General features: G+C 44.9%; 1 protein-coding gene across 1 annotated transcript in view; it reads right to left on the minus strand.

The window, feature by feature from the left end:
- The window catches only part of CNTNAP2 (contactin associated protein 2), an 869,542-nt gene that overhangs the window by 56,781 nt on the left and 798,595 nt on the right, over positions 1-14,166 (minus strand). The window contains exons 16-17 of the mRNA XM_035101355.2: positions 12,846-13,016; positions 2,722-2,940 (exon numbers count right to left, since the gene is read on the minus strand). Coding sequence (XP_034957246.2) covers positions 2,722-2,940; positions 12,846-13,016 — 390 coding nt within the window. The remainder of the gene's footprint in view (positions 1-2,721; positions 2,941-12,845; positions 13,017-14,166) is intronic.

Consider the following 14,166-nt stretch of genomic DNA (forward strand, 5'->3'; position numbering starts at 1 on the left):
AAGGCCGTGCCTGGACCCTGGGTTGTGGGAGTGGGGTTGGGGTTGGGGGCAAGAGGAATGAGGTCTGGCCCCCTTACATTCATCTCAGAAGAAGCCCTTCTGTGAAACTGGTTGTAAGCATGAGAAGCCACATCATCCTGACTCGCGAGCACTGACAGCTTCCTAAGCAAGCGGATGCCCAGAGTGAGTTACAACTACGGTATCTCCTGAACCAGTCAACATTGGGACCAATTGCTCTTTACTGCTAATCATTCTGAAGGTAGGAGACATGCAATTAAGATAAGCTCCATTCTTGTGCAAATGAATTTAGAGTCCAGCCCTAACAGAGACTTAGCCAAACCAATTTCAAGCTTCCTCTGATAGGAGTGGCACTGGTGTTTTTTTACCTCCAGTTATATAGCTACTAGTAATCCAAATAGTCCTGAGCTCAGGCTGCTACTGTCAACCACACCTGCCCGCCTCCTGTCCCCCACAAACAGTACTTCTGTCTTGTCAGGATTCATCCTCAATCTGTTAGCCTCCAACCATCCTCCAACCGCCTCCAGACACTCACACAGGACCTTCACTGCCTTCACTGGTTCCGATTTAAAAGAGAGGTAGACCTGGGTATCATCCGCATACTGATGAACACCCAGCCCAAACCCCCTGATGATCTCTCCCAGCGGCTGCATATAGATGTTTAAAAACATGGGGGAGAGGATGGAACCATGAGGCACCCCACAAGTGAGAGCCCAGGGGTCTGAACACTCCTCCCCCCCCACCACTTTCTGGACACAGCCCAGGAGGAAGGAGCGGAATTATTGAACAAAATGGATAAAATGTAAACAAGAAACAATTTTCAGACAATAAAAGAAAATACAAATAAAAGATACAACTCTAATATGAGGAAACAGGGAGTTCGGTTTCCCCATTGACTTTCAAAATGTTCCAGCTTCACAGTTTTGCAGGCCAAGATAGAGTTGTGTCCTCCTAGAGGCCCTAAGAGCCTTTATTTTGTTAAGTGGGAACAAAGCATGCATCATCTTTGAACATCTGGAAATTAGGCCAAGTAAATCAATTTGGCTCAATAAATCAATTAAAGATAATTTAAAACTCTCATTTACCATCTTTACCAACTAATTACACAAATTCCAGTCTAATACCTTAACTAGGTAAAGGTAAAGGGACCTCTGACCATTAGGTCCAGTCGTGACCGACTCTGGGGTTGTGGCGCTCATCTCGCTCTATAGGCCGAGGGAGCCGGCGTATAGCTTCCAGGTCATGTGGCCAGCATGACAAAGCCACTTCTGGCGAACCAGAGCAGCACACAGAAATGCCGTTTACCTTCCCGCTGTAGCGGTACCTATTTATCTACTTGCACTTTGACATGCTTTCGAACTGCTAGGTTGGCAGGAGCTGGGACCGAGCAATGGGAGCTCACCCCGTCACAGGGATTTGAACCGCCGACCTTCTGATCAGCAAGCCCTAGGCTCAGTGGTTTAACCCACAGTGCCACATGCGTCCCTGTCAATACCTTAACTAGCCCTTCCTTATTTTCCTGCTTCCTATAAGCAACTACTGGGACGCGGGTGGCGCTGTGGGTTAAACCACAGAGCCTAGGGCTTGTCGATCAGAAGGTCAGCGGTTCGAATCCCCACGATGGGGTGAGCTCCCATTTTTCAGTCCCTGCTCCTGCCAACCTAGCAGTTCGAAAGCACGTCAAAGTGCAAGTAGATAAATAGGTACTGCTCCGGCAGTAAGGTAAATGGCGTTTCCGTGCGCTGCTCTGGTTTGCCAGAATCTGGCCACGTTTGTCATGCTGGCCACGTGACCTGGAAGCTGTACGCCGGCTCCCTTGGCCAATGGCGCCTGCCCTGTGGAACGCCCTCCCAACAGATGCCAAAGAGGAAAACAACTACCAGACTTTTAGAAGACATCTGAAGGCAGCCCTGTTCAGGGAGAATTTTAATGTTTAATAGATTATTGTGTTTTATTTTTCTGTTGGAAGCCGCCCAGAGTGGCTGGGGAAGCCTGGCCAGATGGGCGGGGTAATAATAATAATAATAATAATAATAATAATAATAATAATAATAATAATATAATAATAATAATAACGCAAGATGAGCGCCCAGATTCGGTCACGACTTGACCTAATGGTCAGGGGGTCCCTTTACCTTATAAGCAACTACCAGTGCCCCCCTCCAGCCTCCTCATTCATTCAGTGCACCCATTTACCAGACGACCCCCTTCATTCTCAGCACGCCAGAGTTCTGGATGTAGCACCAGCGCAGACTGGTGTGTGTGTGTATGTTGCCATTGCCCATAAAAATTCAATCTCTCTCATCAGGACTACAGTCCAATCTGGGACTGGATTTGAGGGTTTATTTCGGGAGTTGAAGCTGAGTGACAGAACTAAATGCTGCTGATGTTCAGCCCATCCCACCACTCAGTGAGCCGATGGAGGTAATCTTGGAGATGAGGCTGGAGAGCCCCTTCCCAGCATTCAGGGCAAGGCAATGCCCAGTGTGTCAGCTGGGGATTGTGTGACCTCTGTGGCAACCATTGGGCTGTCTCACAACATCAAGGCATTCTCACAACACACTGTCATTCTGCTCTTTGGCTTTTTTTTTTTTAAAAAAAACACCATAAGATGTTATTAAGACTTTTCATAGTAGATTACAAAGAAAGCAAACTAATCTCAACAGTCCTTTGGTAGCTTAGCCCCTCAGAGCACCCTCTTACCAACGTAGAGCTGGCTGTAGAGCTCCAGGCGGGTGTGTCCTTCCGTGGGAGCCTTCCGGGTCTCTTTGGGCAGCTGGTCCACCTGCAGGCTGGCCTCCTGGACATTCCGCTCCGCAGTGACCCAATGCCACTGGTCATCATTGAGTGGACTAGGCGACCTCACATTGATCTCCACAGGGCCATTTCCAACATCAAACGAAAAAGAGACATCTGTTGCAGCTGAGGAGAAAACGATAAAGGTGTTTGGTTTGGTTTGGGTTTCTTTTTTTTGGGGGGGGGATTCTGCTTTACATAAATGCTACTGAAACCAACATGGAAACTATAGTTTACAATTAACTGTTACATTTAAGTTGCAACAGAGATTTAATTCTCAATTAGAATAAAGAAAACACCTTTTAAAGACCATGGAGTGGTCTTATAAATCAGAGGTGGCTGAACTGCCTCAAGAATCCGCCCTAGCAAGCATGGCCAATGGCTAGAGATGGTGGGAGCTGTACTTCAGCAACACTGGGAGAGCCAAAGGGCCCCCACTTAAACAATAAATAACTTGAAGTGCTGGTGCTCCTAGATGCAGAGAGAACAAAGGAAAGAAGGAGGAAGATGTAACCTTGTGCTAGGAAGCAATGTGCAATGAAGATCTGTAAAACCAATAGGGGTGGAAAAAATGCTATAAATAAGTCAGAGATTTAATAAACGCTATAAATAAATCAGAGATTAAACAAAAGAAAAAAAGCTATGGAAAATCACTTAGAACTTATTTGCTCTCTGGTGCCATCTGGTGTTACAGGTTTATAACGCACTCAAAACACTGTTTCTTGACTAATGTAGCAGAGTCCTAGGTGTTTGCTTAAATTAGCATCCAGCTAGGTCCAGTCGTGACCGATTCTGGGGTTGCGGCGCTCATATTGCTTTATTGGCCAAGGGAGCCGGCGTACAGCTTCCAGGTCATGTGGCCAGCATGACAAAGCCACTTCTGGCGAACCAGAGCAGCACACGGAAACACCGTTTACCTTCCCGCTGTAGTGGTACCTATCTACTTGCACTTTGACGTGCTTTCGAACTGCTAGGTTGGCAGGAGCTGGGACCAAGCAGAGGGAGCTCACCCCGTTGCAGGGATTCGAACTGCCGACCTTCTGATCAGCAAGCCCTAGACTCTGTGGTTTAACCCACAGCGCCACCTGCATACCTTTACCTTTAGCTATAGTTATTACTGTATTACATACTTATTTTTTACCCTGGCTTTCCGTTTACAGATAAAATTGGAACAGCTAAGAACACAGAGGTAGAATCATTAAAAACAATTAAACATTTATAGAATTAAAATCATATATAAATACAAAAGCTTTAACAGTCATGCCAGATAAACCTCATTTTTTTTTATGGACTTACAAGTTTGGTGGATGGGGGGGGATGCTGTTATCTTGATTACAGTAAGGCTTTTGACAAAGACTCCCATGATGTCCTGGCAAAGAAGCTGGTAAAATGTGGGTTGAACGAGGTAACTGTAAGGCAGATTTGTAGCTGATTGACTCATTGAACCCAAAGTGTACTTCTTAATGGTTCTTCATGAAAAACGTGACAAGTGAGGTGCCACAGAGTTCTGTCCTAGACTGTTGCTGTTCAACATCTTTATAAACAACTTGCATGAAGGAATTGAGGGGGTGCTCATCCAATTTGCAGAAGACACCAAACTGGGAGGGTAGCTAATGCTGCAGAATATGGATTCAGGATTGAAGATGACCTAACGGATTGGAGAACTGGGCCCAAACTAACAAAATGAATTTCAGCAGGGAAAAATGTCACGTTCTGCACTTAGGCAGGGAAACCAGATGCACAAATATAAGATGGGGGACACCTGGCTTGCTGGTAGTACATGTGAAAAGGATCTAGGAGGTCTTGGTGGACCACAAGCTTAAGATGAGTCAACAGTGTGATGCAGCAGCTAAAAACCTAATGCTCCTCTAGGTTGCATCAACAGAAGTATTGTTTAGTGTCCAGATCCAGATCAAGGGAAGTCATAATCCCACTCTATTCTGTCTTAGTCAGACCACACTTGGAATACTGTTCTGGGCACCACAGTTTAAGAAGGATGTTGACAAGCTGGAATGTGTGCTGAGAAGGGCAACCAAGATGATTGAAGGTCACCGTTAAGAGCGGTGGCCTCTTAAGCTGGTGAACCGGGTTCGCGTCTCCGCTCCTCCACATGCAGCTGCTGGGTGACCTTGGCCTAGTCACACTTCTTTGAAGTCTCTCAGCCCCACCCACCTCACAGGGTGTCTGTTGTGGGGGAGGAAGGGAAAGGAGAATTTTAGCCGCTTTGAGACTCCTTCGGGTAGTGATAAAGTGGGATATCAAATCCAAACTCCTCCTCCTCCTCCTCCTCCTCCTCCTCCTCTTCTTCTTTGTCCTCTGTGGGGAGGCAGGAATTGTTCTGTGCATTGTACCTTCCACAGCCACCTTAGTGTATTCTGAAGTCTGCAACTGCTGTCCTGGCTCCTTGGTGTCCAAAGTGAGGGCATGGAATTGATTTTGCAGCTGCAGTGACACAGCATGTCTCCTGACCATAGCTGCCAAGTACCCCGTTTTCCCTGGGAAACCCCCGTTTTTACTTACCTTTTCCGTATCATATCGTCTCCCGTTTTTCTCCGTTATTTTCTCCTGCCGGCAGCCATTTCCCCCCCTGATTTGCCCTTCTATGGGCACCAAAATGGCCACTGCTGGCTTCAAAAGTTGCATTTACGCATGTCCGGAAGTGCATAGACGCGACTTCCGGTGTCGGCAGCGGCCATTTTTTGTGCCCATAGATGGGCAGAGCGACACCGGAAGTTGCGTCGATGCAACTTCCGGTGTCACACGGCTGCCGGTCCCGGATTCTGCAGTAAGCTCCTGACAGTCCTGCTTCTGTGTGTCACATTCCTCCAGGGGTTTGTCTCCTGCAATGGGTGATATTCCTTCTCTCTGCCCCACTCTGCTCTAGCAAATACCCCTCATTTCCCCCAGTAGCTTGAAACATGGATAGGCGGGCCTCATGTTGCTGTGCCTTCTCCTCCAGCAAAGCAAGCAGCCCTGTTTACAAGCTCCCAGAGGCTGCAATCAGCCAAATAAAGCTTCTTCTTTTTTTTATAATAGTTTTTATTAGTTTTTATACAAACAAGACACACAAAACATACAATATAACACTGTCCCTTCAATTTCCCTCCACCCACCCGTCCACTTCTGCCACCAGTAGGACCCGTGGGCCTTCAGAATCAAAGGGGGTCCATTATAAGTTGGGTTTGACCTCCCCCCTCCCTCCTCCCCCCTTATCCCCTCCCTGCCACTGAAGGGACAGGGATGGAGGAGCTCTGAGAGTTGGTTTCCCCCCCAGCTCTTTCAAAAAAAAAACACACTTAAACAAACACACACAACAGTAGGGAAAAAATGAATTCCCAAGTTCTTATTGTCTTAACATTATAATTGTGACTTCCTCGATACTCTTCCTCCTGGTTTTCCTAACTTCTCTAACTAATTGTGGCGGGTTTTCTATTCCAATTCAAAATCTTATTCTTATAATATTGACTCAATCCTCCTCCTTTTCCATGCTGCCCTCCCACAGGTCCCCTTCTGCCACAAGAGGGACCTGCAGGGCACAGCACTTCCAAGGTTCCATTTCTTGTGTCTGGGTTTCCTTCCACCCCCTCCTCTCCCCTCCGAGCACCCCCTGCCACTGGGTGTCTCCAAGTAAAGAGAGGAGGGTAGGCAGCTCTCTGCCCAGACACCTATCTGGACTCACAGAAATTAATATTAAACTACCAAAAAAAATTTCTTTCCTCAGCCATTCTTCTAACTCCCTCCAGAAAACTCAGTTCCCCCCCCTTAACATCAAATCTCTACACTAAATCTTAACCATATACTTTATTACACTCTCCTTCCCCTCTCCCTATGTCTTTTCCCCCAATTGGCTCAGCATTTCCGTTAACAAGCCAAGATTTCGAAGACCGTCGTTCAAAGCCAAAAAAAACACCTTTTAACTAAAATTTTCACCCCACACCAGTTCTTTCCCAATTCCATCTCCAGGCCTTTAATCCCCCCTGCCCCTGTCCTTCCCATCCCTGAGTAACACCACTCCACATATTAACTCCTCCAGGATCTTCAATTCCATTAATCTTCACGTCCCTTTGCTTCTCGTTTTCTTGCTTTTCTTGTTTTTCTTCCTTTTGAAATCCATGCTTTGCTTCATCCAAAATATATTTTTTGTAGTCCAAGTCGCCTTCAAAATTCTCCTCAGGTTGTTTCTCCTCACACACAGTCTCAGAGTCAAAAATCTCAAAATCCAAATTGTCCTCTAAATCCTGAACTTGGACTTCAGCCTCTACTGATGATAAATTAGGATGTTGCCGTTCCTTGTAAATGTCCTCCCATATTTGTAGATAGTTCAGCACAGCCTCCTGGAAGGCTCGAGAATACTTTGTTTTCATAGTTCTCTTAACCACAGACGAACAGGAGATAGGGGGCAAAGGGTGCTGGAAAATTCCTTCCTATTTAGACGATCGACTCCATCTTGGTTGATCTTTCCCTTTGTCTTTAACTCCATCACAAATCCATTCTTAATTTCAATTTAAATAATTCTACCTCATTTTCAATCGATTTTTACTGTTCACAGCAATGCAATAAAGCTTGTTCTAACTTCTAACAAAAGAGTCACCTGCTCCCTGTAACTAGCCCCGGTCAGCAATCTGGCTGAAGCTTTTTGAGCCCAGGGTTGCCATAGGTAAAGGTAAAGGGCCCCTGACCATCAGGTCCAGTCGTGTCCGACTCTGGGGTTGCGGCGCTCATAGGCCAAGGGAGCCGGCATTTGTCCGCAGACAGCTTCTGGGTCATGTGGCCAGCATGACAAAGCTGCTTCTGGCGAACCAGAGCAGCGCACGGAAACGTCGTTCACCTTCCCCCCAGAGCGGTCCCTATTTATCTACTTGCACTTTGATGTGCTTTCGAACTGCTAGGTGGGCAGGAGCGGGGACCAAGCAGAGGGGGCTCACCCGTTGCAGGGATTCGAACCGCCAACCTTCTGATCAGCAAGCCCTAGGCTCAGTGGTTTAGCCCACAGCGCCACCTGGGTTGCCATACATCCGGAATAAAAACCACCTGGGTTGCCATACATCCGGAATAAAAACCAAACTTTTAAAAAAGCTCAAGTTGACGTTTTTGAGCACTTTTGAAAGGCAGCCCCAAGTAGAGTGCATCACAGTAATCCAAACAATGTCTCTTTAATGAGTTATTCTGCAAGTAAAGGTGTGGGCTTACTGGCAGGGTAGGCAGCACACAGGAAGGGGGCTTATTTATTTACTCCCTCACCACAACTGCTAGGCTAGGAGCCTCAGAGAAGAGGTCCCCATTGGCATGGGTGAGAACTTTTTTCTAAGGCTCCTCTAGCTATGCAATCACGCCCCCCCCCCCGCCGCTTCCCAAGCACTGCCTTCTCACTGAGTGAGCTGTGGAGGGGGGTGGTTGGTGAATGAGTGAGCAGGGGGAGATGCCACCTTTGTCCTCCCCCCACGTGAAATACTGTAAAAAGAAAAGAAAAGAAAAGAAAGGTTGGGAGCTTCCGATTTCTCCTTTTAAACTAGGCTTATATAGGCATGTTGTGGGAGAAAAGGCGCCCCGATCGGCTGCTGCAGATGCCAAAAATGAGCGGTAGAGAAAATAACTGAAAACAGGAGAGCAGTGGGGAATTGGAAATCAAAAGAGGCAAAAATTCAACAAGAAATTGTTGAACTAAAAATTAATGTCTTATTCTAAGTACTGATTTCAAGTTCATGTCCGATGCCCTTTCCTTCCCATGCATCATTCCCTGTGAAGGGGTCCATAGCAGAGTAGCTGCTGCGGCCACATTGTGCACACTGCAAAAAGCCAGCTTGTTGAAATATGGCCTAAGAAGCCATGACTACTGAGCATTAAACACTTTCGCAATGCAATCCTGTCCATGTCTATTCAGAATAGAGCTTTCTCCCATTTATAGGTCTGCAGCTTCAGCAACCAGGCTGTATTGGATTCCCACTGTTCAGTGGCTGCAAAGATTAAATAAAACCTGCTTTTCTGTTTCACATAAAATATCTTGTCCAGTTCCACAGGTGGGGCTCACATTTAGCCAGGCCCTATTCTACTCTCCTGTTGGCTCCAGAGAGTGAGCAATCATATTTTCTTCATATCTTTAATATCTAATGTATATGTTGGATTCTTACAAAAAGTATATGAATATGCAGTAAGGGACTCAAGAATGATGCTCAAGAGAAGAGAAAAGGATGGCCACTATTACAATATTCTAGAGGCTTTATCAAATGCTTTCCAGAGACCTATCAAATCTGATCATATAAAATGTGAATCTCCATTGTGTGGGATATATTGCTTCCCATGTTATTATTCTCCAAGGCAGAGAATTGTAAATTTACATTTATAAATACCAGTGGTGTTATCAACCGTTTACTATTGATTTTCTCTTAGACCAAACTCCTTATTGCCTCTGGAAAGTTTTATGAATGTTATTTGCTCTGAACTACCAGCTAAATGATCACCTGCTGGACTAGGCAATAAAAAAATGGGAAAGTCAGTTGGGAAATCTACGCAACTTGGATCTTACCTCAAAAGAACCATTCCATTCACATTCATCTCTATAGGGAATGTTAGCCAGGGATGTATTCTCTGAACTCTCATGAACCACAGTATTCTCCAAGCAGGGAGTGAGGGTGGTGGGCGGTGGGGGGAACTGGGGAGCACGCAGCCCTTGAGAACTCCAACTCCCATCAGCCCCAGCAAACATGGTCACTGGTCAGGGATGAGAAGAGTTGCAGTCCAACCACACCTAGAGGGCCACAGGTTTAGGTTCTCAAAATTGTACTTTGCCACACAAGTAGATGCCTGAATGGAAGGGCTACAAAATAAAACCAACACCATCTTAGCTAAAGGGGCTTCCCAGTTAAGGAGCATTGTTGGGGCATTATATAGATCTCTATTAAGATTTCCTGCCAGGGATCAGATAAATTGTTCGGCAGGCAGGCCCACAACGTGGTTCCTACTACCCAAACAACTTATTTTCATAGGTATCTTTTCACAGAGGGCATCATCTGTAAAATAAATCCCCCCAAACTGAAATTTCACCAAATTTTGCTCTACCGTATTACTGTATTCTGCCTGTCTACATACATGAACCTTAGAATATATACACAAAATGAAAGAGCCTCATCAGGAAGGAAACGCTTTGTCTGCAACTGCAAGTTTATCCCTTTGACTTCTGCCAAGAAAACTTTTCTTAATCTGGGAGATGCCGCTCTACAGCTCAGAGGGCACAACAACTTCATCTTCAAAGAGCAATCACACTTTCAAGCAGAAGTAATCAACTCACCATGTGAAGCAACATACTCATGACTCCTGGAGCTGGTTTGTATATGCATGCAGGCCCCTTGATCTCTCTGTCAACAGAAGTCTTGGGCACCTTCCACTATGATGGCTCATTCTTAGACGCCTTCCTTATCAAAAGCGGTGTGAAACAGGGCCGTGTTCTCGCCTCAACCCTCTTTGGCATACTCTTCTCCCTGTTGCTCTCATATGCCTCCAGCTCGACTGAAGATGGTATGTACATCCATACAAGGAGCAACAGGGGTCTGTTCAACCTGGCACGTCTCTACGCCAAGACTTATCTGACAGATGTCATTTGCAGGAGACACAACCGTGACTGCACACTCCAAGGAAGCTCTACAGAGCCTCACCAACCCTTTTGCCCAAGCCTGCAGGAAGTTTGGCCTTGCCACCAGCCTGATGATGACCAAAGTCAGAATGTTGCCAGCCCTCCATGCATCAGCAACGGTGCCCACACACTTGTGGTGGTTTGTCTCCCGGGGTTCCACCATAACCAGCAACCTCTCCATCAATGCTGAGCTGGACAAGCGTTTTGACCAGGCAGTTACGGCAATGGTTTGCTTCTCCAAAAGGGTCTGGAGAATGTGATGTCCAATACTAAGATGAAGGTCTACCAGCCTTGCATGTTGATCATGCCGTTAATGGAAGTGAGTCGTGGGCAACTTACAACAGTCAGGAGCGACGCCTCAATGCCTTCCACACCGCAATCTACTGGTAGATCCCTGGTAGGTTTTGGTAGAGTGCGGTTTACCAAATCACTGAGTCCCTTTCCTTAGCGTGGTAAAATAGAACACACACCCCGCCCCCTTGCCCCACCCTCCATTGTTGCACAATCTGCAGAGCAGAAGACGGAGTTTACTCAGTAAGGCCGTTTGTTTCCCCAGCGATCTGTAGGGGGTAGGTCACTGCCAGTTTTTAATTTTGTGAGTAGATCGCAGTCTCTTGGGAGTTGGCCACCCCTGCCCTAAACCTGCTCTCCTAGAAATGTGGGCAAAAGCAATGCAGGGGAAAGGTGTATTGAAGATTTGGTGCAATTGGGTTGTGTTGTTATGTGACTATGTTCCCAGTTACTACTAGACCCTGAGATGAGTTGCTTGGACTAGCAGGGATTAATATAAGGATTATCATAGTCTCCAGACAGTTTACAGATATAAAACACACAGACACAGACACAGACACAGACACAGACACACACACACACACACACACACAGCAAATAGGAAACTGACTAAAATTGGGGGGGACCCCCTAACTTAGGCTGCAACCCACCCAAACAAAGGAGGCCTCCCCAACCCAGATGATGAATTCTGATGTTGAGCTTCAGACCATATTTTGCGCTCTCCTCTTTCACCCTCATTAAAAGGTTCTTTAATTACTCCTCACTTTCTGCCATCAAGGTTGTGTCATCGGCATATCTTGTTGATATTTCTTCCGGCAATCTTAATTCCAGTTAAATAAGCAGGGAGACAATATACAGCCTTGTCGTACTCCTTTCCCAATTTTGAAACAATCAGTTATTCCATATCCAGTTCTAACTGTAGCTTCTTGTCCCACATAGAGATTTCTCAGGAGACAGATGAGGTGATCAGGCACTCCCATTTCTTTAAGAACTTGCCATAGTTTGCTGTGGTCGACACAGACAAATGATTTGCGTAGTCAATAAAGCAGAAGTAGATGTTTTTCTGGAACTCTCTAGCTTTCTCCATAATCCAGCACATGTTTGCAATTTGGTCTCTGGTTCCTCTGCCCCTTCGAAATCCAACTTGCACTTCTGGGAGTTCTCGGTCCACATACTGCCTAAGCCTGCCTTGTAGAATTTTAAGCATAACCTTGCTAGCGTGTGAAATGAGCGTAATTGTGCGGTAGTTGGAGCATTCTTTGGCACTGCCCTTCTTTGGGATTGGGATGTAGACTGATCTTCTCCAATCCTCTGGCCACTGCTGAGTTTTCCAAACTTGCTGGCATATTGAGTGTAGTAGCTTGACAGCATCATCTTTTAAAATTTTAAATAGTTCAGCTGGAATATCATCACTTCCAGTGGCCTTGTTATTAGCAGTGCTTTCGAAGGCCCATTTGACTTCATTCTCAAGGATGTCTGGCTCAAGGTCAGCAACCACACTACCTGGGGTGTACCAGACCTCCATATCTGTCTGGTATAATTCCTCTGTGTATTCTAAAATTTAGTTTGCCCTAAAACACTGGGGTGTCAAGCAGGAACTGAGATAGCATGCTGGACCCAGGTTCAACCTTCAACTGAGTTATGAAGTGTACAGTTATTGGCCCAAAGGCATCTCTCATGGGTTGAACCTACCTCATAGGTTGTTGTGTGGATTAAAGAAGGAAAGGGAAACATATATCTCAAGCCCCTTAAATTACATATAAATGTAATTTAAAAAGTGAAGGAATCTGTCAAGATTCATTAGCTGCACTCAAGTTTAAGCACATAAAATTCCATATTGGACTGTAGCCATTAACTTTAAGACAAAACTCATTTTGGAGCAGATGAGGGACACGCCGTCACTTTCTCTTCTGCAACATTGGGTTGAGTCCAATGCTAGCCCTGTTCAGAGGACCTTCACTGAAGTTTATGGAAGTGACTAACATAGGACCATTAATTTCAACGCATCTACTCTGAAAAGAAGTAGGATTGACAAGCTAGTTTTACAGAAGATGCTAGATGCCCAATGCCTTACCTTTGCCTAACATGCCATTAATGCTGTGAAAATACTCACATTTCAACTCAAGTTTGATGAAGTCTGTATTCCCCAGATTTTCAAGAAACACTCCATCAGCTGCTGATGTTTTGAAGTAGAAAGAAATGTCAGCACTAGTTTCGCCTTGAAAGGTGGAGAAGTGGAGATATGAAGATGGAGTAATAAATGAGGCTGCGTTCCAATAATTCTCTGTAGAGACATAAGAAACAAGGAAGATGCATTGGTGTCCCAGTGCTCTTTTTGAGCTATGAGTTACTTCTAGTCAGAAGAAATAAAAAATGGAGCTGAGAAGGGCCAGGTTTTAAATTCCAAATAGACTACAGCACTCTTCATGTGTCTATGTTTCTTTAGAAGTCTACATTTTTTAATATATATATATATATATATATATATATATATATATATATGGTTCTATTCATTTTCAAGATATAATATAACAATTACAAAAAAGATAAAAATATACAAAAACAAAATCCCAGCCTACTCCCTTCTCCCATCCAGGATTGATCAATCTAGTTGTTTGTCAAAATCCAATCTGTGGTTTCAGTAGTTACCAGTCTTCAGGGTTATCAGTAAAGTATTTTATAAAAGGATGCCATATTTCAACAAAATCATCTACATCATTTGTACCAGTCAATGTATGTAATCTCTTTGTTACGGTAATTTTGCTGATACGGCAACGGACCTACATTCTGCTTCCAACGAGAGACACACAGATGTTCCAATCCCTTGCAATTCTGTGCCCCTAGTAGGCATGCTGCTACTAAAAGAAAAGCAATTATTTCTTTATAACAAAGATCAGATTGCCCTTCCTTAAAAATAGTTAACAATCCCAGGGGCTTTATGCAGTTTAGGATTTTAAGTTTAAGCTACAAATCCACCAGGTGGGTAGTGTTTTAACATATTGCTGAGAATGGGACAAAACACAACTGAGGCCAAGGTCTTAATACAATTCAGAAAAAGTGATCAGTTCTATCACACAGGACAGATGAACAATTCAAGAAGTGCCAGAAACTGCCATTAGATCTCAGAACGTGAGCCAAATGAGCTATCACAGAACGTGGCACACTTCCCCCAAACTGGCTCTGATTTGAGTTATGGTACGCAGAACAATCTAGGATAGATTTTCATATGGAAGATAAGGGGCTATTTTATCTTTCTCCCAAGCAACAAATGTCTACTGATTGCAAGGCCAGTTATAAACTTCCGCCATTATGTATTTAGAGTAACTGAAACCCAAAAGTCAGGGAGTTTGTTGGCTGTGTGAACAATGCAAGCAATTGAGATTCTGAGACAGATAAGAATACACATAATCTCATTTATGAAATGAGCTTTGCAA

Source organism: Zootoca vivipara, chromosome 12 (genome assembly GCF_963506605.1).
Source record: "Zootoca vivipara chromosome 12, rZooViv1.1, whole genome shotgun sequence".
Taxonomy (NCBI): Eukaryota; Metazoa; Chordata; class Lepidosauria; order Squamata; family Lacertidae; genus Zootoca; species Zootoca vivipara.